Source organism: Ceratosolen solmsi, unplaced genomic scaffold (genome assembly GCF_000503995.2).
Source record: "Ceratosolen solmsi marchali unplaced genomic scaffold, CerSol_1.0 scaffold6, whole genome shotgun sequence".
Lineage (NCBI taxonomy): Eukaryota > Metazoa > Arthropoda > Insecta > Hymenoptera > Agaonidae > Ceratosolen > Ceratosolen solmsi.
In genome coordinates this window covers 396,653-422,748 of record NW_011948414.1, presented here as the reverse complement: position 1 = coordinate 422,748, position 26,096 = coordinate 396,653, and the positions used below count along the sequence as shown (strand labels likewise).

Below are 26,096 nucleotides of genomic sequence, written 5' to 3'. Positions count from 1 at the left end.
ATTAATTTAAAAACGTAGTTTATATATATATATATATTTTTTACAATAATTAACTAGTTAGAATTATTTTTAAGCAATATTTTACATTTCCGTACTAATACTAGTACGGGTAGCATAGAATCTTTCAGATTCTTTGACTAAATCCATCACGCTTTCTGAAGCTTTAATATGATAATTTTCAATATAGTTTATACTATTTGATTCCGTTTCTTCAATGTAATATCTATAAATGAACAAATAAATATATATATATATATATATATATTTACACATATATGCAAATTTGCCAATATTACATTGAACTTCAGTGCAATTCTATACTTGCCGATAATTAACCATGATTCCACAACTATTGGTCATTCCTCTTTTAGAAACGTCTGCCATCCAATTCAGCCGCCACATAACAGCTCCATTTCGAAGATGAAAATTGGCTTAGGAAAATATTTATGGGCAATTATAATCATGAAAAAAATATTTAAAAAAGTCAAAGTTTTTGCAAATTTTTAAACAAAATCATTTAGATTATTGTACGCTACTTACCAACATTATTCAAACTATAATTTCTATGTTTTTCTTTATACAAATACCAAGCACAGGAGCGCAATAATGGTTCTTTTAAAATAGCGACCAATTGCTTGTTATTCAACCATAGAGAATTACTAAAAATTTCTTTGAAACACACGTATAAATCTAAAGTTTCAGTAGTTGTTATTTTATAACTTAAATTAGTTTTAATACTATCTTGTTCACACTTAGCAAAAACTGTATTAATATCTATATAAATTGTAAAGATATACACCATTTTATTTTATACGTCTTTAATCATTATTAAAAGTAGTTGTTCAATAGCATTGAATAAATAAAATTTATCCAACCGTATTATTAAACAAATTGCCCACGAAGAAATAAGAAATACCTCTTTTCATTTGATCTAGAAGCCATAGTCGAAATTTTGGTACAGGTGATAAACTAGATAATTGATTTACCATTGGAAATTCCGAAGTTACTTGATTCACCACTTCCTTAATTAAATAATTTCCCAAGTCGATACCCTGTATGTAATTATGAATATATGTTTTAATTTTAAAAGCAATATAATCTTAATGAAATGCATATACCCGAAGACCCGTTTGAGTCGATGCTATAGAATAGAAAACAGCTGCCTTAATTTTGGATTTATCCTCTATCTCTTCTTCATTTGATATTTTCTGTCTAAATATTCTATTGTCCGAATCTTGAATACTACTCACACTATCTACGGATAATTATTAAAGATATTATGTAAATTATGGAGAATAATTATGTGAATTATTTACCAGGAATAACATCGCACAATGCCGTATGTAAAACAACTAAAGGCTCTCTTGGCATAGATGGATGAGTAAATATGAAACATCTTCTGTATGGTCCAACACGTTTTTTCAAATCTATCCAATTTTTTACAGGATGAATGGCTTCATAATCGGAAATCTATCACGATACATTTATTTAATAGAAACCAATTGCATTTTTTTAAATGAAAAAAAAATTAATACTTTTTGTAGAATATCGCATGAAGTTTGCCAAGTAATTCGTTCGACTTTCATAAATCCCACTGAAAACCATAAAAATAATAGCTCTTTTAATGTTGCATCCATCTGCACTAGAGCAAAAGTATCAGGAGAATTGTTCGAGGAATTTTTTAGTACGTCCTGAAAAGTATGTTTGAAAAATCAGTGATTATTTTAGTATTACTAATAATTTTCTAAATTATTGATAAAACATACTAAAACATTTGATCTAAAATCTACAAGAAATTTAACGCCATTGCCCAATCTTCCGACTCGTGTGAAAAGCCAATGATAAGGTGGCGTAAGAGCATCTTTGAGTGATTTTTCTCTCGAAATCAATTGATTTGTATTCTGTACCTGAGAACATTTTAACAGTTTTTTAACAGTTAAATACAGCTAGATTTACTAAAATATGTCTAATTTAAACAATTTATATTGCAAACCTCGGTGTTAGATAATTTTTTAACAAGTTCACATATTTTCTCATGATTAACAGAATATTTAGTGGCTATCAATAACAAAAATTCTATCTTTTCATCTTGAACAAGTTTTTTATAATACTGACAAAGAGAGTTGATTTTACTCTAAAAAGAAAAGAAAAAATAAAAATGAAAAATATATAAATTCCATATTAAATAGCAGTCATTCATTGTTGAAAATGTTTGCTCTAATATGAAAGAACATTAAAATTAAACAAACAAATAATGTTTCTGTTATAAAATTTCATTATATTTAATAATAAATAATATAGGTAATATGTAAATAACTAATGCACCTAAGCATAATAATCTTAATATTTTTATGAATTTAAAATGTCAAATAATTTAAAAGACACGAGTTAAGAGCTACGATACATTTTAAAATGATATATACTTCAATAATCCAGTTACTATTTTTTGTTGTTTTGTAGTTGATAATTTCTAATAGCTTTTTATCAATATTATTATCTTCTATTACATAATTGGCCTTCCTTCTGACATTTATTTTATTACAAAGAAAATCAAAAACTATGCAACGTTGAGCAAGATTAGATGCTTGAAAAGTTAAAATCAGTGGTCTCATAGCGATTGATGACCAAACTTAATTATATCACCTGCAATATTAATAGAATTTTATTTTATTTATTGTTAATATACTATATATTTGGTTGATATTGGCTCAATCAATTTCAGAAAATTAAAAATGAAATTTCTTACATACTTTTGCAAGTACGATAATAATTCTAATAATTTTGATAGTTCCTTCTATCGTTTAAAACTAGAGTGTTTTTCTACGTATTTACCCATTAAGAACATTAATTTGAGAATGTCGATAATTATAATTGATAAATACTGATTCAATAAATAATATTATAGTGGAATTTCAAAGTTCCCTTAAATTTTACGCATTTATCAATTATAAATAAATATGCAACAGTGGAAGGAAATAAAAACTGCATTGTCATTAGTGTTACACTTATGCATATAAATAATAACATTTTCAAATTTGTCGTACCAATTAAAGTTAACACATTTTATATAAAAAAGAAAAAGGAAAAAAGAAAAAAAAGAAACCATTCGGTTCTATCACACCATAATATTGAATTCCAAAAAATCTTTACATCATGATGAGACGTTATTTGTGTTGGTTTACGAGTCGAGTAACTTCCTATACGTAAGCATTGTCAAGAACACGTGCTTCCCTTAATTAATTAGTATGAGAGAGCGCGAAATTTCAAATATATTAAACATAAAAACTATAAAATATATGTAGTTAATGTTTATTAGAACAAGGTCATTTAATAAATTTCTCACTTAAACGATAAAATGATGAAATTTTTATAACAATAAAAACAATTTACGCATAAGAACGGAAGATGCAATGCCGTTTATTTTTACATGAGGATGAGGGTGATGATTTATTTTTTATTTAATTTGGTCAGTTTATCATTGATTCCTCTGCAATAATAGTCTTATAATTTAATGTTTTATATCACTTGCAATTAAGGATCTCTATTGCTTTATAATATCACATTATAAAATGTAATGTACTGTATGTGGCCTTTAAACATCACACTGGATGTATAAATTGCATCTGTAAAACCATTGCTCATGATTACTTTCATATATATATGAGATTTTGCAATATAAAATAAAAAGTATCTAAAGTTTTTTAACTTACCAAAATTAAATTCGCATTATTCAGGATAACGTACATGAGAAGATCAAGAAGCGATTCACTGTATATATTATCGTGATAAAATTACTTTTCGGATTCATTGTTTTCATTCCTTCAACTTCTCTACGTAAGTTTTAATAATTTATATAAATATCGCTTCGATCGAATAAACGTTTACTATTAATTACAAGTTTAATATTGTAACGACTGTGGATTTCTACAAATTTCTTTTTTTCTTTTTATTTTTAGTACCCTTATAAAATTGATCAATACAAAATCATAAGATCTTGAGTAATTTTTTTTTCTTTTTTCTTTTTCTTTTCTTTTTCTAATTACACTGTAGATTAGACTGACTCTAATGTTCACATAATTATGCCTCATTATCAATTGTTAATAATACAAGGTGGATACTTCTAGAGTAATTTATCAAATTATAATAAAGAGAGTTGGTGCAAATGATAAAATATTTAGAAATGCCACTTGATGATTAATTAGCTTCTAAAGCAGCACATAATTATAAAACAATAAACGTATTGAAATGTTATGTGCAGTTAATTAAAGGAATTCTTGAGTTTAATATTTATTTTGTATTGCATTTGAAAATACATGATAAATAATACACTTTAGTCGTTGTGCCATATTATCAATATTTAGCATTATTTTATGCTCATAGATGTATTTAATGTAAAAAATTGATTATACACTATTAAATATAGATATTATTTTAGAATATACAGTGAGTGTTAAATTCTTTCATTTTTTAGGATCTTTGAATTTAAATTAGAATAGAATTAATTCTAATGAAAAGAAATAGCGTATTTCTTTATTTATTTTTGATTGATTGATTGATTTGGCTGATTAATTTATTTCTTGGTAATATTTTCACAGGTTGAGGTCTGAGCAAAGAAATACAACAAAAAGTCTATAAAATTTCCTTTTAATAAGTATAATGATTATTGCTGTAATATTGAATTTATTTGGTTAAATTTAACAGCTGCAAATACTGCATATTCTATTTCGTCATCACATTAAACAATAAATATATTCGAGATACGCATCAGATATATAGACCAAAGTAATATAATATAAAAAAAAAAAAAAAAAAAAAAAAAAAAAAAAAATATATAAAAATTAGTTGTTTTTAAAATTAAAATCGAATGTAAAGAGAAGTGAAAATTTCATGATTAAATAAATGAAATTGGCGACCTAGCCCAATTAAAATATTTACTTTCTTACTTTCGAATAAAATTAATTAAAAAAGATAAAATGTAAATGAACTGGATTAAATAGAATGAACTATATATATATTTATGCGCGGGTGTGTTTATGTGTTTTTGCCTGAATTATACTATAGACTAATTGAAAATAAATAATGTCATTGTTTTTATTATGTTTTAAAGAAAGAATTAGACGATAATCCAAAAATACAAATAAATAACTTATTTAAAAATTTGTGTAATATGTCTAGATTTTGTATTTGTAAAGAGACTTATTTACATAAGAAATCATTCGCACGATAACGATCATCTATATATTTTTTATATTTAAAAATATATTCAACGGCAAATTATTATTAAACATTACTTTTTATATTTTTATCTGCACGTATTATATCGGTTTTATAAAGTAAATTAAGGAATAATACCGAATAATACTGATTTTGTGTGCACTTAGATTTCACCAAACCTACTGTTTGTAAGCAGTTTTGTTGTTTCTCGTTACCTTAATATCGAAGTTTAAAGAAAAAATAATATGAGCATGCTTAGTTTCAATTTTCAAAAATAGATAGTGACGTAGATGAAAAAAAAAAAAAAAAAAAGAAAAAAAGTTGTGGCGAATGACAGAGTCCTTATATTTATAAATTATCTTAGATATTTTACTTTATTTTTTTTTTATTTAATCTTAGATTTATAGATTCTAAAATAAACTCGAGCTTTGGCTATATTTTACAATTAACATTAGTTGGACGCTCACATTTTTAACATATTATGTATAAAATTTATTTAAATGTAAATCAAAATGATAATTTCATTTATAATAATAAACAATAAATAACTGTATTATATCCCATTCTCCCTCCCCCCCCCCCATACTTTAGAAATACGAACTAGAATATAAAAATTCCATTTGCCGTGATATTGAAAATATGTTAAGATATATTAGATAATAATATGCCATCAGTGATTCTAATTTATTACTTACAATTATTTCGATATAATCATTCAATTATAATTTTAATTTATCATATATTCTTTTAAAATCGAAACTTACGTGAAAAAGTAGAAGCTATTATATATTTTACTATTGAGTCCAGAAATTATTTTAATATGAATTTACAATTCTGTACACAGGCTAAGACGTTTTACAAACGATTATAGCAGCGATATTATAATTCTGTGATTTTTTTTTGGATATGTAAGACACGTGAAATTACGTCATAGAATAATCATTTACCTACTTTTTTCAACGTATACATTTACACTGTTTTCCCGCCTCGTCTGATTTAATCTTAAGTGTATCAAAAATAGGAAAACCATTTAAAAAAATTGTCTAGTGAGCCGGCTAGTGCTCCGTAATGTCATGAATTTTATTTTGTTTTTTTATCATAAGAATCCATGCTGATTTTCAGTATCGATAAGTCATTTATAAAAAGTGAAGTATATTATTTAATGGCATAGCACTTTTCGCCGCACTTCTATCGAAATTATAATCTAAAGAAACTTGTCAATGGCAATATTAAAATTCAAGTCTGAAAGTACGCAAGTAACATAGAAATTAAGAACAGTGCACGTGCGAGATTGTAAACAAAGCCAAATAAATCATTAATTTATATAAATAGCGATTTTCTGAAATATCATTACGCTTCATGATATTCCAATTGAAATTTCGAAGAATAAGAAAATATATGAATAGTTAATTTGTTTTTCGAAATTCATCCAACCATTAATATAGATAATGGATAATGATTTAACAGTGCCAGGATATTATTATGCCATTGCTGGTGCAGCTAGCGGATGCATTACAAGGTTTATTTGTCAACCTTTGGATGTCGTTAAGATTAGATTTCAGGTATGGACATTGCTCTCGTAATAGGATGAATTTTCTTTAATAAGAAATAATTTGTCTAGCCTTGTCAAACCATATTAACGATAGAACAATAAAAATTACTATGACCTAAGAGCGCTACAGAGTTCATTCGAAGTGTCTGTTGTTTTACCGGCAATAATGGCGTCATTTAAATAATAAATTTTACACATGTGCAATTAAATTCGTATATTCATCAAAGAAGTAATTAACAAGACTTTATTTATCATAAAACATTAAAATAAATGTAACCAAAATTTTTTTTATCAAACTCCTCGTCGTGGTAGAATATGGAATAATATAGAATATGAATATTACGATCACCTTTTTCATATTTTTTGAAACAAAAGATTATTTTTACAAGGTTCCGTTAAGACAATAGTTATAAACATTTGTCAATGTTAATAAATATTTGAAATTTGTAGAAAGTTGCGATAAAATACGTTCGTACAATTTCATTTGATATAACCTAAGCATAATATACAAGACGATAAAATGAATTGGTCTTGCAAAATATCAGTTTTTGTTATTGGCATTGAATTATTAAAATTTAGCATTTTTTTTTTTTTTTTTTTTTTTTTTTTTTTCAATAAATCGACGATAAATACAGTTTTTAATAATGTTTAATAACTGTAAGAATATCATAATGATAATATTGATATATCTTGAAGATATATTTTGAGCTAATTGAAATTGTTTTTTTACAACTACACGTAATTTCCAAATGTTTAATAATATTTGCAATATATTTCGCACATTCGTGGTAATTTTATATATCGATATAAATAAAGTATTAATATACTGAGGCAAAAAACGTTATGTAATAGGTAATAAAATAATCATTTATATTTCATTTGCCCCGTTTAATAATGATTTATTAATATTAATAAATTATTGTTTGATTATGTAAGTAAATGCACGAGTCCATTACCGAAAAATTAAGACCAAAAAGACATATTTGTGTGAATTGAAAAAGTACGTTTGAATAATTACAAGAAGATTTTAATTTACAGTTGCAAGTTGAGCCGATAAAAAGTAGTAGCACAAGTAAATATCATTCAATGAGTCAAACAATCGTGCTCATTACAAAGGAAGAAAATATTTATGCCCTTTGGAAAGGTCATATTCCAGCACAGATGTTGTCTATTGTTTATGGAACTTGTCAAGTATGCACTTTTAACGCGTTCAATTTAATAAATGAATATCTTTCAACGACTTTCTCTTAATATGTTATTTTTATTTTAGTTCTACGTGTACAATATTGTAAATAATCATTTTGCTAGATTTGGCTTTTTAAATGATAAAACAAAATCAATGCACTTGTTGAGTGGTGCTTTGGCAGGTTCGTTTGCTACTTTTGTCACGTTTCCTTTGGATATAGTAAGGACTCGATTAATTGCACAATCGTCTCAAAATCAAGCGTACAATGGAATGTTACATTCCTGCATGTAAGTATCATTATGTAAGTACCTGCATGTATGTAAGCACATGTAAACACTCCATTTTTTAACCGAATAAAATTATATTCGATATTAAGAAATTCATTTTTGAAATAATGAATTGACAATGAATTGAAGAAATCGTTGCATATCAATGTGTGATGATTGTTTACATTTTCCCATAATCGATCGTATATATCTGTAAATTTATAGAAAAATTTATAAGCATGAATCGATGAGAGGTCTTTATCGAGGACTGATACCCGCGTTGATTCAAATAGCACCTCACACAGGTATACAATTCTGGTCGTATGAATTATTAAAGAATATCAATTTCTTGCTAATCAGTCAACCCAAGAAACCAGTAAGTAATTTCGAATATCTAATTTTCAATTAACTCTGAAGTATTGTACATTGCATTTTATGTTCAAATATTACAAATTTTTTTTTTTTTTTTTTTCTTTTCTTTTCTATCATTTATTAAGAATTTCGTAAGAATTAAAATATTTAAAGTACTATAAGATTTGTCAGTATTTTCCTTAGTTTCTTACTACGACCATAAGTATGACTATAATATTTTCATCGCTTTTATTTCGTTAGAATTATACTTTATTATTAATTACAAAAATTATTCATTACAGAATTATCATAATAATGTATCAGTCATAAACAGTTTGATCGCTGGTTGTTTAACTGGTCTGCTGGCAAAAAGCATTGTTTACCCATTGGATTTGGTGAAAAAGCGATTACAGATTCAAGGATTTCAGAAAAGCAGAATAGGCTTTGGCGAATTCTTTCTGTGCAATAGTTTAAGGAGCTGCCTAGTATTGACGGTGAAGAAAGAAGGCATTCAAGGTCTTTTCAAGGGTTTAGTCCCAAGTTTATTTAAAGCCGCCCTTTCGACGGCATTACATTTCACAGTGTATGAACAAATTTTGAACTCGCTAAGAAGTCTTTAACGGTTCACAGATATTATCATTTATACGAATGGAAGAACATTGAACGTTAATTTAAAATTTGTATATAACTTAACAATATTAGTGTATTAATATTTAATGAATGGACGATTCTTAATTGGCGCTGAATATTTTGCCAAAATTTGCTATACTTGTTGTAAATTTACATATCTCTCGAATATTATATGTATTCGCAATATGAAACGAACAATTTATTATCTTCGTCGCATCTTTGTACATATATGAATATTTTTGTGTAAAATAAAAGGATATTTATGTTATTATAAGTAATAGTGTTATTTATAATTGGCCTATTAAAAGGTGCGAAATTTGGGTTTAGGGATCCTGTAGTACTATTATTGTAACAAATTAAGTTTTGTGTAACGTGTGCGAGTAAATTTCTTCCGTCGACAAGTCGGTCAACAACTGCAAGGGCCATAAACTTTTCATAATTGCTATAAGGATTACACCAATGAACGCATAATGTCAAACAATTAAGTCGAAGAGTGCGTAGGCGGGCAATTTAATAAAGTAAATTTTATGATTATAAAAAATTAAGCGAGAGTAAGTATTGGGCGCGCAGGTACATTGGAAATAAGTAATTACGATGTTTATTAATGAGGGCAATGGATTGATTCGAGTCCGGCCGCCTCACCAAGCAATTATTACCGCGTAGCAGGTAAATCTGTCGGGGAGAGATAAAGTGGCCGTCAAGGATTGCACGTCAAATAGTATTAACGATACACATTTTGTTAAGAGAGACGTAAAAACTTAATTGATTAAACAGCCAAAGCGAATAGCGGTGTTAAAGCGCTAGGTTATCCAGCAGTAACGGCTGTTACTCAAATTTTTCTCCGTTGTTCTCTAGGTAAAAGACACGGTCGGTAAAATACGAGGTAAACAATGGGGTAATATTAATCGCGCAATAGGTGTGGGCGTTGAGGGCTCGACCGCTGGATCATGCGAAAAAATTGCCCGAAAACGGGAGCTGTCGCTCGTACTCTCGTTAGCGGAGCTCCGCGGACTCGAGACCCCGATCGTCCGCGTCACCGGAGTCGAGGCGGCGGGCCCATTGGGCCCCGGGCTTCATTTACGAAAAAGTAAAAAATTCCCGATCTAGGTACGTCGCTGGTCAGGGGTAAGCGGGCCGTTCGAAACCGAGCCAATGGCCGAGCAGCCGGTGTCGGCCGCCCGTCTCCGACGTCCGGGTAATCTTACGGCCCTGGCCGTTAGCGGATTCGTCCGATTTCGCCCGAGTGCCGGCGACGCCGCGTCCATTTTGGCCGAAATAAGCGACGGATCCCGCCTCGTCGACGCCGGTGCAAGCTATTCCCCTTCGCAGTAAGTTCTTCGATAATCTCGAGGCTGTGTTGCACTTGTTACACGTACGCACGACGCGGTGTGATTTCGTTCCCGCATATAGGTATCCCCATTATCATTATTATCATTATCATTATCATTATCATAATCATTATCATTATCATTATCATTATTATTATCATTATTGTTATTGTTATTGTTATTATTATTATTCTTATTATTATTATTATTATTATTATTATTATTATTATTATCATTATTACCATCATCGTCATCATCATAATCATCATTGTCATCATCATCATTATCATTATTATTGTTATTGTTACTATTATTGTCGTCGTTGTCGTCGTCGTCGTCGTCGTCGTCGTCGTCGTCGTAGTCGTCGTCGTCGTCGTTGTTTTTTTATTTTTTATTTTTTTATTTTTTATTTTTTATTAATAAAAGGCTCGTTTGATGTTCGGCGGTGCCCGCCCTTTCTTCTTTAATCGTGCCGCGCGACGCAGGTGTCTCGTATGTTATTTGGTACGCCTCGTTGGGAAACCGGGCAGGGACATCAGAAAAGCGCGCCATTGGATTTCCTCTCGTTTCGTTAGGTTTGTTCGGCGGCGAATTTTACTTTGTGTGCGTGCCCGTATTGCCGTATTGCCGTATTGCCTCGGGTTTTCGTATACGACGGCGTGTGCAGCTCTCGTACCGCAAGGCGCGCGTAGGTCACACTTAAGGTTTCGTCTACAGTCGGTATCTTGGGTTGTGCACGGCGGATAATCTTCCGCACCATGTGCTTTCCTTGATTAATTGCCCTTTCAAATTTTCAGACTTTTCGTCCAGGCTGCTTTTCTTCGTACCTTTGTATTGCAATGGCTCGTTCGCAACTTGGGCCCTTCGGCATTATGAACAAATTGATATTTGAAAGTATCTCTGAGCGTTACGGTAGCGTGTCGTTTTTTCCTCTTTCTTTCTTTCTTTCGTTATTTTGTGTCTTTGATTCTTGCTTAATAATAAGTGCCTCGCGTCTTTATTAACAACATGACTATTGAAGCAAAATTCGATTACCATTTTACAAGACAAATTTCGGGATATATTCATTGGCTGGTAGGAACATACTACTATTGAAATCGAAATGTATTCTTCCTCTGTTTTTTAAATTCTCCTTCAGATAAATGTAAAAAAGTTATTTTTTTGATATTATGTGCATGTACATATGCGTGCGTACGTGCGTGTACGTATATTCATGCACATTATGAACAAACTTAATAATAAGCACTTTAAAGTAACATTGTTAAACTAACCGAATTCAAACAAAGTTATCCTGTAGTTCGAAAATTTGAAAATTTGAATTTCTTATGGTGTATTAAAAAAAATAATTGTAATTAAACATATATATTTGAGTCTTAAAGAGTCGAAAGTTCAAAATTTAATCAAAAGTTTGTTTCTTCAGTTTTCTATTTATTTTCTATTACTTTTAATCAAATAAGAGAAACTTTGAGTAGTTCATATATATCATTTTATCATTAAGAATTGTTTATTCATAAATTTCATATATCAGTCATATTTAATGAGCTCGGCTTTTTTCGTGCAATGTCATATTTAATTTTTTTATTCCGTTTAAATGTTTGTTCTAGGCTTTTATACTGAAAAATTTAACAAAGGACTAAGATGGCAGATTTACAGGGAGTAACTGTAACGCAGGATGCCTTATCCGTGGCTCAACTGGAGCTCGGTGGTAATCCCAATGCCCTTGCGCTTCGTAGGCCTTTCGATCCGGCTGCTCATGACCTGGACGCAACCTTCCGCTTAACGCGGTTCGCCGACTTAAAAGGATGAGGGTGCAAGGTCCCTCAGGAGATTCTTGGTAAACTCCTTGAGGGACTGCAGGCTGACGATGGTGGTGCCCAGGATCATGAGCATGCCCACTTTATGCATATGGCCACGCCACGCATCGGTACGCTTATTTCTTTTCTTACTATTTACTTTATAAATTTCTACGCTTCTTTCGATGCAAGTTCTTTGGTAAAATAATATATTAGAAAATAGTTTCTAATCATTAAATTTACTAATAAGCTTAAAAGAATATCTTGATAATTGTTAATTTATAAAAATAAAAAAACTTGTCTTCCCATTATGGAAATACATAACAAATGCAATATAGTATCAAATATTTATATTATCATTTATTGGAAAAAACTTGACTTATAGGCATTGGTATGGATTCCTCTGTAACTCCACTGAGACACGGTGGGCTGAGCTTAGTTCAAACAACAGACTTTTTTTATCCACTTGTCGATGATCCATATATGATGGGTGAGCTAAAAATCAAATATTTATATCGATGACATAATTTGATTATACTTTATTATAATTTTATTTCACTATATTAGATAAAAATTTTTTTTTTTTATTTATTTTTTACCTATAAACGTTTATATTCAAATGGCTTATTAAAGGGATAAAACAAAAAATAATTGTTTTCAGGGAAAATTGCCTGTGCCAATGTAGTTAGTGATCTTTATGCTATGGGCGTAACGGAATGCGATAACATGCTAATGTTGTTGGGAGTAAGTACGAAAATGACTGAGAAGGAAAGAGACGTAGTTGTTCCACTGATAATGAGAGGATTTAAGGACTCCGCTTTGGAAGCTGGAACAACGGTCACAGGTGGTCAAACAGTTGTAAATCCATGGTGCACCATTGGTGGTGTGGCTACGACGGTCTGTCAACCAAACGAATATATAGTGTAAGTGTGTTTTGCAGTATTCATTAAGGGATCTAATTTTATTGTATAATTGAAAAAGTTGTAATGCTTTTTCATGGTTTATAAGACATTTTAAATATAGATTGTTATTAGATTTCTTATTTATAATTTATATATAATTGAATAAAGAGAAATCATGAATTACACATTTTCGCAATTACTTTTATTTATTCATAGCCCAGATAATGCAGTAGTAGGAGATGTATTAGTATTAACAAAACCCCTTGGTACGCAAGTGGCTGTTAATGCACATCAGTGGCTGGACCAACCGGATCGTTGGAATCGTATAAAACTTGTAGTTAGCGAGGATGACGTTCGTAAGGCTTATCAACGTGCAATGGACAGTATGGCTAGACTCAACAGAATAGGTTTGTAATTAATTTTTGATGTTCTTAAGAAAAGTAAGTAGTTGAATTTTAATTGTTTATCTTATTTATTTACTTTATTTGTTTAATTACTTTATTTTTATTATACATTTAAATGAATTTTATCTACGATTGATATTCGAAATTTTTTTGGTATAATATTAATAATAATAGTATTTAATAGTTTTTAATTGATAATATTATCTTGTATTTTTATTTACGAAATTTTAAATTACTTATGTAGTCTGTATGTACATATTATCAAATGTAAAAATGTTAGCTTATCGAATTAATATTAAAAATGATGATATAAAATTATTATTAAATAAGTCTTTTCCAGATCAGTTTTCCAGATTCAGTTTATAAAATAGGAGCTTGTAAATAATCCAAAATTACTCTGTCAAATAATTTAGTTTCATCTGCATCATTTTATGGACTACGAAAATTATCTTATTAAAATAGAGCAATTTCTAATCTTTTTTTTGTTTTTTTGTTTTTTTGTTTTTTTTTTTTATTTTTACCAAGATTTCCAATATATAATTTATTAGTTGGCTAAATATATTATTCTTAAATTGAAAGAAACAAAATGTTCAAGAAGCATTTTATTTTTTTTATTATAATATTAAAACTAATGTGCTTTATTTTCTATGTAGTAATTGTATAGAGGCATTTAAAAATCAATGCATAGCTCGAAGCATTTCATATCAATTTTTTATTAATATGTTAATAATAGAAGGTGAAGTATCCAAGCAATTTAAATATAACTATTTTACCATTTTATAATACAAGGTGTAAATTATTTTATATTATTTATAAAATCCTACTACAACGTACAACTCAATAAAGTGATTAATCGTTACAGGGTAGTGTTTTCTTTTTTCTTTTCTTTTTATTATTAATTATTGAAACGAATTTTATATTTATAAAAAGTATTCAGAATCTTTTGTGTATAACTAATATTATGTAATTATCGATCGTATTTCCCTCGCGTGGCTCAATTTTTCTTGTGCTAATTAATATCGGCATCATTAGGAATGCATAACGTAGAAATACAATATAATAGAATATAAATGATTTTGCAGCTGCGCGTTTAATGCACAAATACAATGCTCATGGCGCTACGGATGTCACCGGATTTGGGTTGTTAGGTCATGCCCAAAATTTGGCAAAGCATCAAAAGAACGAGGTGTCCTTCGTCATTCATAATCTCCCAGTCATTGCAAAGATGGCTGCTGTCGCAAAAGCTTGTGGTAATATGTTTCAGCTTTTGCAAGGACACTCCGCCGAGACAAGTGGCGGTCTTCTTATCTGCTTACCTCGAGAGCAGGTTAATAGACCAGTTACAATTGTTGAAAAGATACTGTGATAATTAGACGAAGAAAATATATCTAATTGATTGATATATTTTTGTATAACAAATGACAAAAGTAATATATTCTATTTTCTCGTCCCGCTGTTGTACGTTAAAGATATAAAATAAAAGATAACATTACTAATAATACTTCAAAGTAGTAATCAAATTTTACAAGTTAACAAGAATAATTATAATTATAATACAAGAACAATATTTTTAATGTTCAAAATTATTCTGAATTTATATATAAACGTAAAATATTCGAATATAATTTTGTTAAAAAGTTAGTTTTTTGAAAGATTTTTCAAACAAATTTTATTGCAAAAAAGAAATCACGAAGTAATTGTTTTGATCATCTATTTATTCCATAATAAAAAAATTATCACAAAATTAATATATATATATATAATGCAAATGCACAGGTCTAAACGATTATAATTTTTCTTTGTAGGCTGCAGCATATTGTAAAGATATTGAAAAACAAGAAGGTTATCAGGCCTGGATCATTGGTATTGTTGAAAAAGGTAATCGTTCAGCGCGAATAATCGACAAACCGCGAGTAATTGAAGTACCAGCAAAGGAAAAGGATGGAGAGCTCTGGTAATTAAAGACAAATGAGGACAGCTATGCCATTCCCGTACGAAAGAGAAACCTTCATGTTTATTTTTTCTTTTTAAATTTTTTATATCCATTCTGCATAATTGTCAAAAATTGTTCTTTTTGTCTTCGTTTTATTTTTTTTTTTTGTTTTTTTTTCTTTATTTTTAAATAAAATATAAAAATTATTGAAAAGTTTTTTGGTAATATTTTATAAATATGTTTGTTTTACTATAATTGTAAAATCAAAGATGTTCTGTAATTTTTCTATAACTCCCTTATCATTTCATTCTGTTAAACTAGTTCATTCAATGAATGTAGTACATGAGGATATAGATTTTTTTTTATTGCGAATATCCTGGCTGATGTTTAAGTGAAAATGGAGAACTGATTAGTGGTGAAAAAAGGAAGGGAAAAGTAAATAAAAACGTTAATATTTCCTAGGTCTTCCTGTTATGTTCACGTATCAAATTCCACAAAAGTGTCTTTCTACAGTGAACAATGCATATTTAGTTATAAGAAAAACTAGAAAAATTAAATTGAAAAATATGTATTTTTCAAAGTAATTTCCTTTTGCTAAACGAAACAACTAGATATTTAATTAATTTTAATGTTAATTTTTTCTTCGTAATAATTTAGGTGAAATTTTTTTTTTTTTTTTAATAAGTTTGATGCACATGCTCTATACAGTCTATTATTATGGATGGGTAAATAATAATTTTTATCAAATCCATTATCTCATCCTTAAGATTCTGTATAATATTTCATTGCAAAAAAGCAATATAAATTTAAAATCTTAAATTTTTCTTATATTTTGGTTTCATTAATTTTTATCAATTTTTCAATTCAAGTTGAGATTTGTAAAGCAGGTGGACCTAGTTCCTAACGTTGTATTAGTTTTTCATATGAATAAAATACTACTTTGTCAATAAATTGATTTTTTTTTATTTTCCATACATTAAATCAAATTAATTAAATTGCTTTAAAAACCGAATAATTTATAAATTTTATTCATAATCAGATTATGAAAATTGTTTTGTAAGATATCAATCATGTTGCAACTATGTATTGTTTATGATGTTATCAACAAATTTTGAGTAAATTGCAAAACTAAATTTGTTTTAAATGCATTTAAAATAAAAATTAAGTTACCTAATTAATTAAAATCATCGATTTTTAGTTTTGAATAATGAGAGTCTAGCGTCGTTTTTTATCTTTGTATTGAGATTATCATACAATTAGTTTTTTTCTATCTATATATTTTTACTAAAAAAAATTTGCATTTTTAACATGTCGAAAATTCGGAATTACAGTGTGTCGTTTTATTATAATTTTGTTTTATTATGTTTATATTTTATTATATTTAAAAATTTTATTATAATTAAAAAATTTCAAATCATTTTAGTAAAATTCAAATCGATAGATAATAAAATAACGAATTTATTACTCTATTATTAAACTTTACTAAATATAATGACAAGAAAAAAAAAAAAAAAAATTATGTAGAAAATTAGATTAAAGTAATAAAATTATAATTTGTTCAAAAAGCTTTTAAAGCAATCTAAGATGTTTTTCTGCCGAACGATATGTTTAAATGACATTAGGTATTTCCTAAATAATTTAAATGATTAATTAAAAAATGAATTTCATTAAGTAAACGGTTCAGCTAAAATTGCGCGTAAATTATATTTTTTATTAATTATTGTATAAAGTATTACATAAAAATACAAAATTTTCCCGTAGCAAATACTTAAATTAATATAATTTATACTTCGATCAATCATCAAAATATCTTTATACGTGTGATTTATTGTTTTCATTCTTCCATTATTCGCGCTCTATAGCTATAATTAATATGGACTGGCCACGTTGCAATTGCACGTTAACACCTACGCACACACACACACATATATATATAAATATATGTAGTTATATACGATTGTGAATTTTCGGGAATACGCGTAGTTACATAAGGATATAGAAATTTGTTAAATTAAATCCACTAGTCGCAAGAAATAATTAAAGTATAAATATGAAGTTATTCGAAACGGTTTAACTTTAACTTTTTAAATAAAAAGTCATAAGCTAGTTACATCGTTATAATTGTAAGAGATGCAATATTTATCGAGCATTCAAATAAAAGAATCGAAATCGAATGTTCTAACCTCAAAATTCGTCAATTTTGTATTAATTTACTTTATGGCTTTTATAATTTAATGTATTAAATAATATGTGTACTGTTTCATTTAAATTGTTGGAGTATTAATTGTATAAATAATTCTTTTGTATGTGCTTATTTGATTATTAGTCGTAAGAATTTTGTGATAAAGTAAAAAATGTTAAAAGCGATTTTCACTAACTGTTCGATCTCTTGGTTTTACGCTGTAAATTCTTTATTTGCGAAAAAAGAAATCTATAATGTCATATCGTTATAGTTTCGTTCTTTCACAGATCGCAGTAGCAAAGCTCAAACTATATCTTTACTTTGTTCCTTTACTACTTAGTAGTCAAATTAGAAAAGTCGCAGTAAGTAAGAAGTATTGGAAAGTTTATTCAATATTTATTACAATAAAATTTTATATCGCAATATTATATATATATATATATATATACATATAACACTAATCATTCGGATGAAAAGAATTGGGTAACGTTTAAAAATTAATTTACTCATTAGCATGATAAACCGTTATAAACATAATAATACAATGATGCCTTAATAATACAAAATTTGAAGAAACTTATTATTCTACATTGTACGGTAGATTGACCACTTGACGAATCAAGTTTAAAAAAATTTGGAATACATTTTTAAAAGTGTACATATATTAACATATATAACTTTATAATTCAAATTATCTAAAAATCTTATTTCGAATTCCAAATCCAAAATTAACGCGTAATGAAAATTCATGAATTAAAAAATTGAAATTAAGTTAATATTTTATTTCGAATTTTTTTTTTTATTAATAACACTCCCCCAACGTGATTTTATTATTTGAATGAAAATAATCTAATAATAATTAAATTGATAAAAAAAAAAATAATAATAATAATAAAATGAACATAATAATATAACTATTAAGTATTCAATTAATTCCTAGAGAAGATAATACATTATTTCTATATCTAGTCTAAATAGTTATAATATAAAATAATTGCTTTAAGCACAATGAATTTGGTTATTAACGATAAACAGCTTAAAGATAGTTATTCGTTTATTCGATTCGCATGCTCGTAATAAGATAATTTAATTCCAGGTTAAATACACTAATCATGGAATGAAACCTTAAGAGTTAAAAAATCTAAGCATGCATTCGATGGAAATCATTGGGCTAGTCATCATTGTGACTGCATGGTGCATCAATGACTGCATCGTACATTATAAATCATCGTCGAAATACTATGTTTTTTATTCGTTCATTCAGTAAGTCCAACTGGTTTCGCGTCACAGAGATTTCGCACGATCGCTTTGATGTTTATTTTTATCTTTATTATTTGCGTGTTTCAGTTAATTTGTGTAAAAGCCCGTTAGTTGCTTTAGTCACTTTTCTGTTGGCCATTAGTATTAAAATTTAAACAAAATTCATTTTCATGTAGTATCTGTTGAATTTAAAAGTCTAAATTGCCTGAGACTTACGTCACTCAATAATCAAAGTTAGAAAAAAGCAAATTAAAAATTTTATGTTATTCTGAAATATTTTATTTGTCTCGTATTTTTCATTGTACCCGCAGTACTATAAATATAAAATAATTATAATTATTATTAGTAACGAACGTTTGTATTTATTTTAATATCATAAATAAAACATTATAACATTGAATTTTTAATATAAGTAAAAATTGTAGAAGTTTTTTTTATCTTTCTTAACACAATACGAGTTAATATTAATATGTATTTATATTAATATTTACAAGAAACAAAAAATGTTCATTATCATCTCATTTACAATGCACGATTAATATTTATAACATATATATTATATCTATATTTAAACATATAAGCATAGATCAAATATATTAGCTGGAAAATTTTATATTATAAGAAATAATAAGTGTACAGTTAAAAACATTAAATTTTATATGAAATATTTCCCCATATATCACGTAATTATTTATTTTACAAAATGATTTTTATTTGACTTGTACTGATTAATATACATAAAATAGTGAACACTCGTTTTTTTTTTTTTTTTTAAATATTTGATCATATGAGAAGGTCAAATAAAAATGAGATTCATAAGCAATAAACAGACTGAGTTTTTCATTTTTCACCACATTTATACAAAAATAATCATTCGAACATACATTTTTACTGTTGCTTCAGCTTTCCAAATGAAAAGTATACAAAGTTTTATTATATTCATTATACTAGTAATGATATTTATATGAATATTATTAATGTATAATGTTATTAATACATATTTTGTAAATCTTTATATAAAATTATGTCTGTTTTACATCGTGTAACAATATTTTTATTTTAAGTTAATAATCAAAATAATATCAATAAAAAAATAATGTTTATTACTCCATTTGAATAAAATCAATTAATTAACATAAAAAAAAAAAAAACAATAATAATAATATAAAATACTTGTTTTGGAATAGAAATTTTTTTCTTTTTAATAAATTAAAAAGCCTTGCAAGCAATTTTAATAATATTTTAATTTATTTTATTTACTATGTATGTATTTATTTACCATGTAATGAAATGAGAGGGAATATTTATAAAAGCATTGTTTTTATATAAAGAAAAATTTCACTTGAGCTACAGTAATTACAGTTCATGGCTCGTAAGAATATTAGTTCGGTGTTAACAACTTGAACTTTGATAAATAAAAGATATTTAAAATACTTAATACGTGTTCTTGATCTTGATTATAAAGTCACGAACTTTGTCCTTTTTCCGCAAGAGAATTTGTTCATCAGCATATCACAAATAAAGTGATGCTTGCATTATTTTAAATAGAATGATGAGATTTGAACGAATTCTGTCATATTTCTAAAGTGTAAATGGCTGAATAGTTAATTTCATTGTTAGGATTTGAAATACTACGCGTAAGCGCGACTTTTGTGATTTATGTAAAGTAGAAATTAAATCAACGTGATACAACGTGCAATAAATTTCTGTATCCTATATTTATATACTCGAAGCTATTATTATATGCACATTATTGTTATTATAAACTGTAAAGAATTATGATTTTTATGGCTCATTTCCTTTTTAAGGTACTTTCGTTTTCTATTAGTTAATACACTGCTTTCAAAAATTCAGCTGATTCTGTGTAATGTGACTCTTTTTTATTGCAATTATAAAGCGTTCATACATTAGTTATACTAACAAAAATTACGATTAAATATTTATTTATCTTCATATATGGATGTCGAAATAGTTCAAGAGTTCAACGATAAAAATAATAAAGAAATCTATGACTTCTTTAAAGGTTAAACACCACAAAATTGTACACTAGTGTTTTTTTTCTTCTTACATATTGATTTCGGATATTAATTAGGTATTCGCAATAAATACACTTAAATATCCGTAACAACTTGGTAAAATTTTTAATTCACAATATTTTACTATTAGTGATATTAAATTATATTGTAATACAATTTTATCATAGTAATAGGTAATTGTATTTTAAAAATTTTAATACGTAAAATAATAACACGTAATCCATGTTTTAATAACACATATGCAACGATTTTTATTGTTGTATATGTAAGTAAACATCATTATTTTTTTACAGCCAACTACATTAATTTTTTAATTTATCGCACGCGTCCAATTGTATGTTAAAACAATTTTTGTTATGCTAATCTGTATCACGTGTTTATAAGCATAAGTAATGGCAAATGATAATTTCTAATCTTAAAATATTTATATATTTATTAATTTATTAATTAGAAATACTATGTAGGTAAGTTATACTTAAATTGAAATACTTAATTAAATTCGCGTGAATCTTTGTTGTCTTGTGTATACCTTTTAAATATTCATTATGTAACAAATTATTAGTTCTATAAGCTTTGTAATAATATTCTTACTTTTCATAATATACACCATTAGATTATGATTCTGTTCATGGAAAATTTTGAAGTGAATAAAATATCTTTTATTTAATATATAAAGTTTTTAGGCATTATATAAATATAATAATAATTATATAAATATGCAGTTTTTACTTCTCTTAAAATAAGTTTTTCTTTTAAGCAAGATATTCTTTTTCTGCTTTGTTAAATCTACTTAGATTTTCAAAGAACAAAATTTATAATATCAGTACAATAAATAAGTATGAATTTGCTAAATGACTCTAATCACATACATAGAGATATAAACAAAAATATTTTATCAAGATTAACTTATTTCGAATTATTATTTATATTATATATTACATGATTCGATCTTGAAATCTAATTTCACTTTTTAATTAATTTCGCTGGATAAAGAATAGACCAAAAAATAAGTTGTTTCCTCTTATGAATCAGATAATACTAGGTTTATGAAAGCAATCGATTTTTTTTACCGAATATTTTTTATCATAATATGATTATTAGATAATCATTTAAATAGAGGAGTTTTATTCCAGTCGATTGATTTAAGTAAAGAAAAAGTCATAGATTCATCATTATTAAGACAATTTGTATCGAAGACAGCGATAAATATGTAAAATATGTAATAATCTTAGTTCAATGTCATTCAGAAAAAAATGATTGTTTTATTGATTTTGCAAATAAAAATAAATTATTGAAATATAAATACATGCGAACACAAGCTAATTTTAATTAGTGAATTAAATATAAATAAATATATAATGTAATATATAATTAATACAAATTAGCGCCTAATTGTGTTATCTAATTTTTACTAACATTTTACTCAAGCTTAGTACAATTTAAAAAATTATATTGATTTGATTTATTATATAAGCTATATAATGTATCATTTATAAATAAAATATAAAGTATTTATTTTATCCAAAGATCAAACAACAATTTGAAAGTGAGTCAAATTGAAAATAACGAGGTGAACATTTTAAGAAAATTATACGTGCTACGAGGATCTAAAGGTAGCTGAGATATGGTGGCCATAACAAATCGCTTAAGCAAAGCTGCCCAGGTGGCATTTAAGGCTGTGATACTGGGTGCCCCAGGTTCTGGAAAGGGTACCATATCATCTCGCATCGTCAAGCAATTCAATGTCAATCACATTTCGAGCGGTGATAAGCTTAGGTTCCATATTGCTAATAAGACAAGTAAGTTAATTGATTGATTAGATTAATAGGTTATTATTATAACGATTGTTAGCATTGCTCATTAGGAATATCGTATTGTATATAAATTTAAAATTAATTTGGCGGGAATATAGTCAAGAATCTGTATTTATATTATATGCAAATTTTAATTGACTTTACAACGATAGTTAACATAATGTTATGGTTTCATAAATTTTAATTATACCACCAATCATGGACAATAAGAGTTTATAGAAATTTTGTGATATTAAACGGTGAAATTATTAGAAAAATATTAGATAAATCATAGTGAAATAAATACTAATAGCATCGTGAAAGCTAATAAATATTTTGAAATTCTTTACTTACTTTTTAGTGCTCGGCAAAGAAGTACAAAGATATTTGGAATCCGGGGGTCTTGTCCCAGATGAGACGATGATTGCTCTTATAAGTACGGAAATTGTACATATCGACAATCATAATTGGCTATTAGACGGTGAGATTTTTTCATTTATTATTTTATATTTTGTCTATAATTTACTTTTACATTATCATTTAATACGCATGATCGATAAATGTGCAAATCAATTTTAATGAATTTGTGTTATATCACTTTTTTCTGAATGAATTCTTACTTTTGCAAATGTTAATTTATCTATGATTTAAACGAAAATATAAATGGAAATTAAGTATTTATCAATATAAAGAATACAAATCTTATTGATCAATCGTTCAATCGTTTTATATTGTCGAACAGGATTTCCGAGGACTGTAGCCCAAGCCGAAGCATTGCAAAAAATCCATCCTGTATCCTTAGTGATCAACGTTGATGTACCTGATTCTGTGATTATAGAAAGAATTAAAAATCGTTGGATACATTTACCCAGCGGTAGAGTTTACAATGTTGGCTTTAATGATCCGAAAGTGCCGGTGAGAAAAATCATCGTTTACTCTGCATTTCAAGTCTCATATTCATTTACTTTTCATTTTATTAATTCTTCTAATCATTAAAATAGTAAAATATACAAACAGTGACAAAAACAACATAAAGAATAAAAATAACAAATAATGATTAAGCGTTAGCGCGATAAAAATGTCACATAGTATATTGAGAAAGTGCGATTGACACAAATTAGCAAAAATCTATTTAAAAGAATAGTAATTAAAATAATACAAGGTGTTACTTTAATATCGAAATGATTTTCGTGCTCTACCTATATTACCAAATATCAAAAAGTTATTAAAATTATAAAAAAACATTTAATTTATAAATCTATTTAGTAGAATATAGCTTTTAAATGTTATTATTACCCAATACTGTTAAGAGGTAGTATAATTTTATAAAACAGCTGAAAATATACGACTTTGTCTTTAATTAAAATATTTATATTAATTATTAAATTTAACACTTATAACAGGGAAAGGACGATGTAACTGGCGAGCCTTTAAGTCAACGTCCTGATGACCGACCGGAAATAGTTCAAGCAAGGCTTCGTGAATATGCATCAAAGACAAAACCAGTCATTGATTATTATAAGAAGCGAAATATTCTCAAATCATTTGTTGGTAAAACGACAGACAGTATATGGCCAGATATCCAGATATACGCAAAAAAACACTTATAGTACTTCTGTCACTTTATATAAAATCGGTAATATTTTTTTAATGTCTACATTTTTATGCAACATTTTATCACTAAAATTTTTTATATTTAACTGTGATATCGTGTGCGATTAGGTTTAATATAAAAATTGTAAAACATATGCTCATATTACTTTATTTACCGCTGTTAATCAGCTTATGTACGTACATTTTGAGCTTAATTTTATACAAATAATATTTTATTATGAATGTTGTTAATGGAAATGAATTTTTATGCAATACAAGAAAATTATTTTCGTACCTAATTAATGCTATACATGAACTATTTATATAAAACTTATTAAATAAATAAATTAATAATATGTATGTGATAATTAATTATGTGGTAATTAATTATTAAATGTCATGTACATTAGCTCAAAATATTGTGTATTGAATGAAATTTATTATATCTTAATTGTTAATGGTTGAAAACAATTTATTAGACAATTAAATGCGATAGTTCAATAAAGAGCCAAACACTTGAGTTTACGAAAGAATTGTTAATTCCCAAGATGGTAAATTTGCGCCATATTGTTTATTATATTATGATTTTGTCATATTGGGACAATAATTATAAAAATATATTATACGTATGTTAAAATCATCAACAATAAATTTTATAACGTAGCCAACTGAATGTGGAATTAAATGTATAAGTAAATATTTTGTAAATTTGTAACAAAAACTGTCTAAATAATATTTTCATTCTTTAAATTGTGGATTATTTTTTTTATTAAATAAAATATAATTTCCTAAAATTCTCTTAAAGTTTTTTTAACCTAGAGTAATGATAATATACATTTTTAGAATTAGTGTATCAAACTATAATAGTTATGGAAAACTAAAACTTTGAAATAACTTATTATTCTTTAAAATTGATGAAATTATATATATTATATATATTATATTATTATATTACATATCTTACAAATATATATATATATATATATATATATATATATATATATATATATATATGTATTATTAATAAATAAGTTATCTTTTATAAATATAACATTTATTTCACATACAAATATAGAGAAATCGAGCCTTGAATTACTGTAAATTCGTCAAATATAGGCTGACCAGCATTTTCTGTACATTTTCTGATTATTATCTCCTTGAATTATTACATCGCCAAAATCATAGCTACCAACGTTATTTAGGGCGTTTTATACGAAAATGTTATAAGCAATCTTTGATTACCTTATATGAATGATTGAAAATAATTATTTTTATTGGTTAATTAAACAGTATTTATTTCTTGAACATTAAATCATCACATTCGTAATATATGTTTTTGCATACAAATCCATAATTGAACCTTGTTTACTTTACTAAAATAATTAAACTTAGTTTTATAATATTACAATTTTAACATCTACTACAATATAAATGAATTATCATTGATTACTGAAATTTATTATATTAATTTTAAATACAATTGTAATATGAGTATAAAAAATATTAATAAATTTTGTAAATTAGTGCTTGACTTCTATTAAACGTAGAATATATTTTAAATAAAATTATAAATGAATAAGATTTTAATTTCGCAGTAATTATTATGGTATTTATATAAATTTTTTATCTTTAATTATTTGAAAAATCAGTTGATGGCCATAGTATTCCCTCTT

The 26,096-nt window shown here is 26.6% G+C and overlaps 4 protein-coding genes and 1 long non-coding RNA gene across 7 annotated transcripts; 3 read left to right on the top strand and 2 right to left on the bottom strand.

Moving 5' to 3' along the window:
- Positions 1–59: 59 nt before the first annotated feature.
- LOC105368333 (malonyl-CoA decarboxylase, mitochondrial) lies at positions 60–2,501 on the bottom strand (the record flags this gene model as incomplete). Its single annotated transcript, XM_011507334.1, has 10 exons — positions 60–223; positions 326–431; positions 541–774; positions 917–1,052; positions 1,119–1,255; positions 1,317–1,470; positions 1,536–1,691; positions 1,767–1,907; positions 1,994–2,134; positions 2,424–2,501. Coding segments are annotated over 10 exons (1,425 nt in total), but the record flags the coding sequence as incomplete, so codon positions are not given.
- Positions 2,502–3,771, bottom strand: LOC105367763 (uncharacterized). Its single transcript, XR_913072.1, has 3 exons — positions 3,711–3,771; positions 3,391–3,623; positions 2,502–2,643 (listed from the first exon to the last, which is right to left on the bottom strand). It is a non-coding gene; the product is annotated as an uncharacterized LOC105367763 (long non-coding RNA).
- Positions 3,772–6,312: 2,541 nt separating this feature from the next.
- Positions 6,313–9,256, top strand: LOC105367762 (Thiamine pyrophosphate carrier protein 1). Its single transcript, XM_011506539.1, has 5 exons — positions 6,313–6,776; positions 7,805–7,957; positions 8,037–8,239; positions 8,444–8,594; positions 8,872–9,256. Exons 1-5 carry the CDS (start codon positions 6,663–6,665, stop codon positions 9,187–9,189), a joined length of 939 nt encoding a protein of 312 aa, XP_011504841.1. The 5' UTR covers positions 6,313–6,662; the 3' UTR covers positions 9,190–9,256.
- Positions 9,257–10,439: 1,183 nt separating this feature from the next.
- On the top strand, positions 10,440–15,698 carry Sps1 (inactive selenide, water dikinase). Its single transcript, XM_011506538.1, is given in 7 exon segments — positions 10,440–10,609; positions 12,132–12,451; positions 12,706–12,810; positions 12,982–13,243; positions 13,439–13,629; positions 14,709–14,953; positions 15,432–15,698. Coding segments are annotated over 6 exon segments (1,242 nt in total). The 5' UTR covers positions 10,440–10,609; positions 12,132–12,165; the 3' UTR covers positions 15,585–15,698.
- Positions 15,699–17,517: 1,819 nt separating this feature from the next.
- Ak3 (Adenylate kinase 3) lies at positions 17,518–24,505 on the top strand. 3 transcript variants are annotated; one of them, XM_011506537.1, is made up of 6 exons: positions 17,987–18,103; positions 18,838–19,004; positions 22,565–22,836; positions 23,192–23,311; positions 23,573–23,745; positions 24,234–24,505. In XM_011506537.1, exons 3-6 carry the CDS (start codon positions 22,662–22,664, stop codon positions 24,438–24,440), a joined length of 675 nt encoding a protein of 224 aa, XP_011504839.1. In that variant the 5' UTR covers positions 17,987–18,103; positions 18,838–19,004; positions 22,565–22,661; the 3' UTR covers positions 24,441–24,505. The 3 variants fall into 3 exon arrangements, with proteins under 3 accessions (XP_011504838.1, XP_011504839.1, XP_011504837.1); XM_011506536.1 differs by lacking the exons at positions 17,987–18,103; positions 18,838–19,004 and adding an exon at positions 17,518–17,682; XM_011506535.1 differs by lacking the exon at positions 18,838–19,004.
- The last annotated feature ends 1,591 nt before the right edge of the window (positions 24,506–26,096 follow it).

What these genes read in the sequence shown, in the direction of transcription:
- Ak3 (XM_011506536.1), top strand. Translation starts at nt 22,662, where the DNA reads ATGGTGGCCATAACAAATCGCTTAAGCAAAGCTGCCCAGGTGGCATTT. An exon ending in TCATAATTGGCTATTAGACG is followed by an intron (nt 23,312 to 23,572) that starts GTGAGATTTTTT and finishes ATTGTCGAACAG; the next exon opens with GATTTCCGAGGACTGTAGCC. An exon ending in TTAATGATCCGAAAGTGCCG is followed by an intron (nt 23,746 to 24,233) that starts GTGAGAAAAATC and finishes CACTTATAACAG; the next exon opens with GGAAAGGACGATGTAACTGG.
- LOC105367762 (XM_011506539.1), top strand. Translation starts at nt 6,663, where the DNA reads ATGGATAATGATTTAACAGTGCCAGGATATTATTATGCCATTGCTGGT. An exon ending in TTGTTTATGGAACTTGTCAA is followed by an intron (nt 7,958 to 8,036) that starts GTATGCACTTTT and finishes TTTTTATTTTAG; the next exon opens with TTCTACGTGTACAATATTGT. An exon ending in GGAATGTTACATTCCTGCAT is followed by an intron (nt 8,240 to 8,443) that starts GTAAGTATCATT and finishes GTAAATTTATAG; the next exon opens with AAAAATTTATAAGCATGAAT.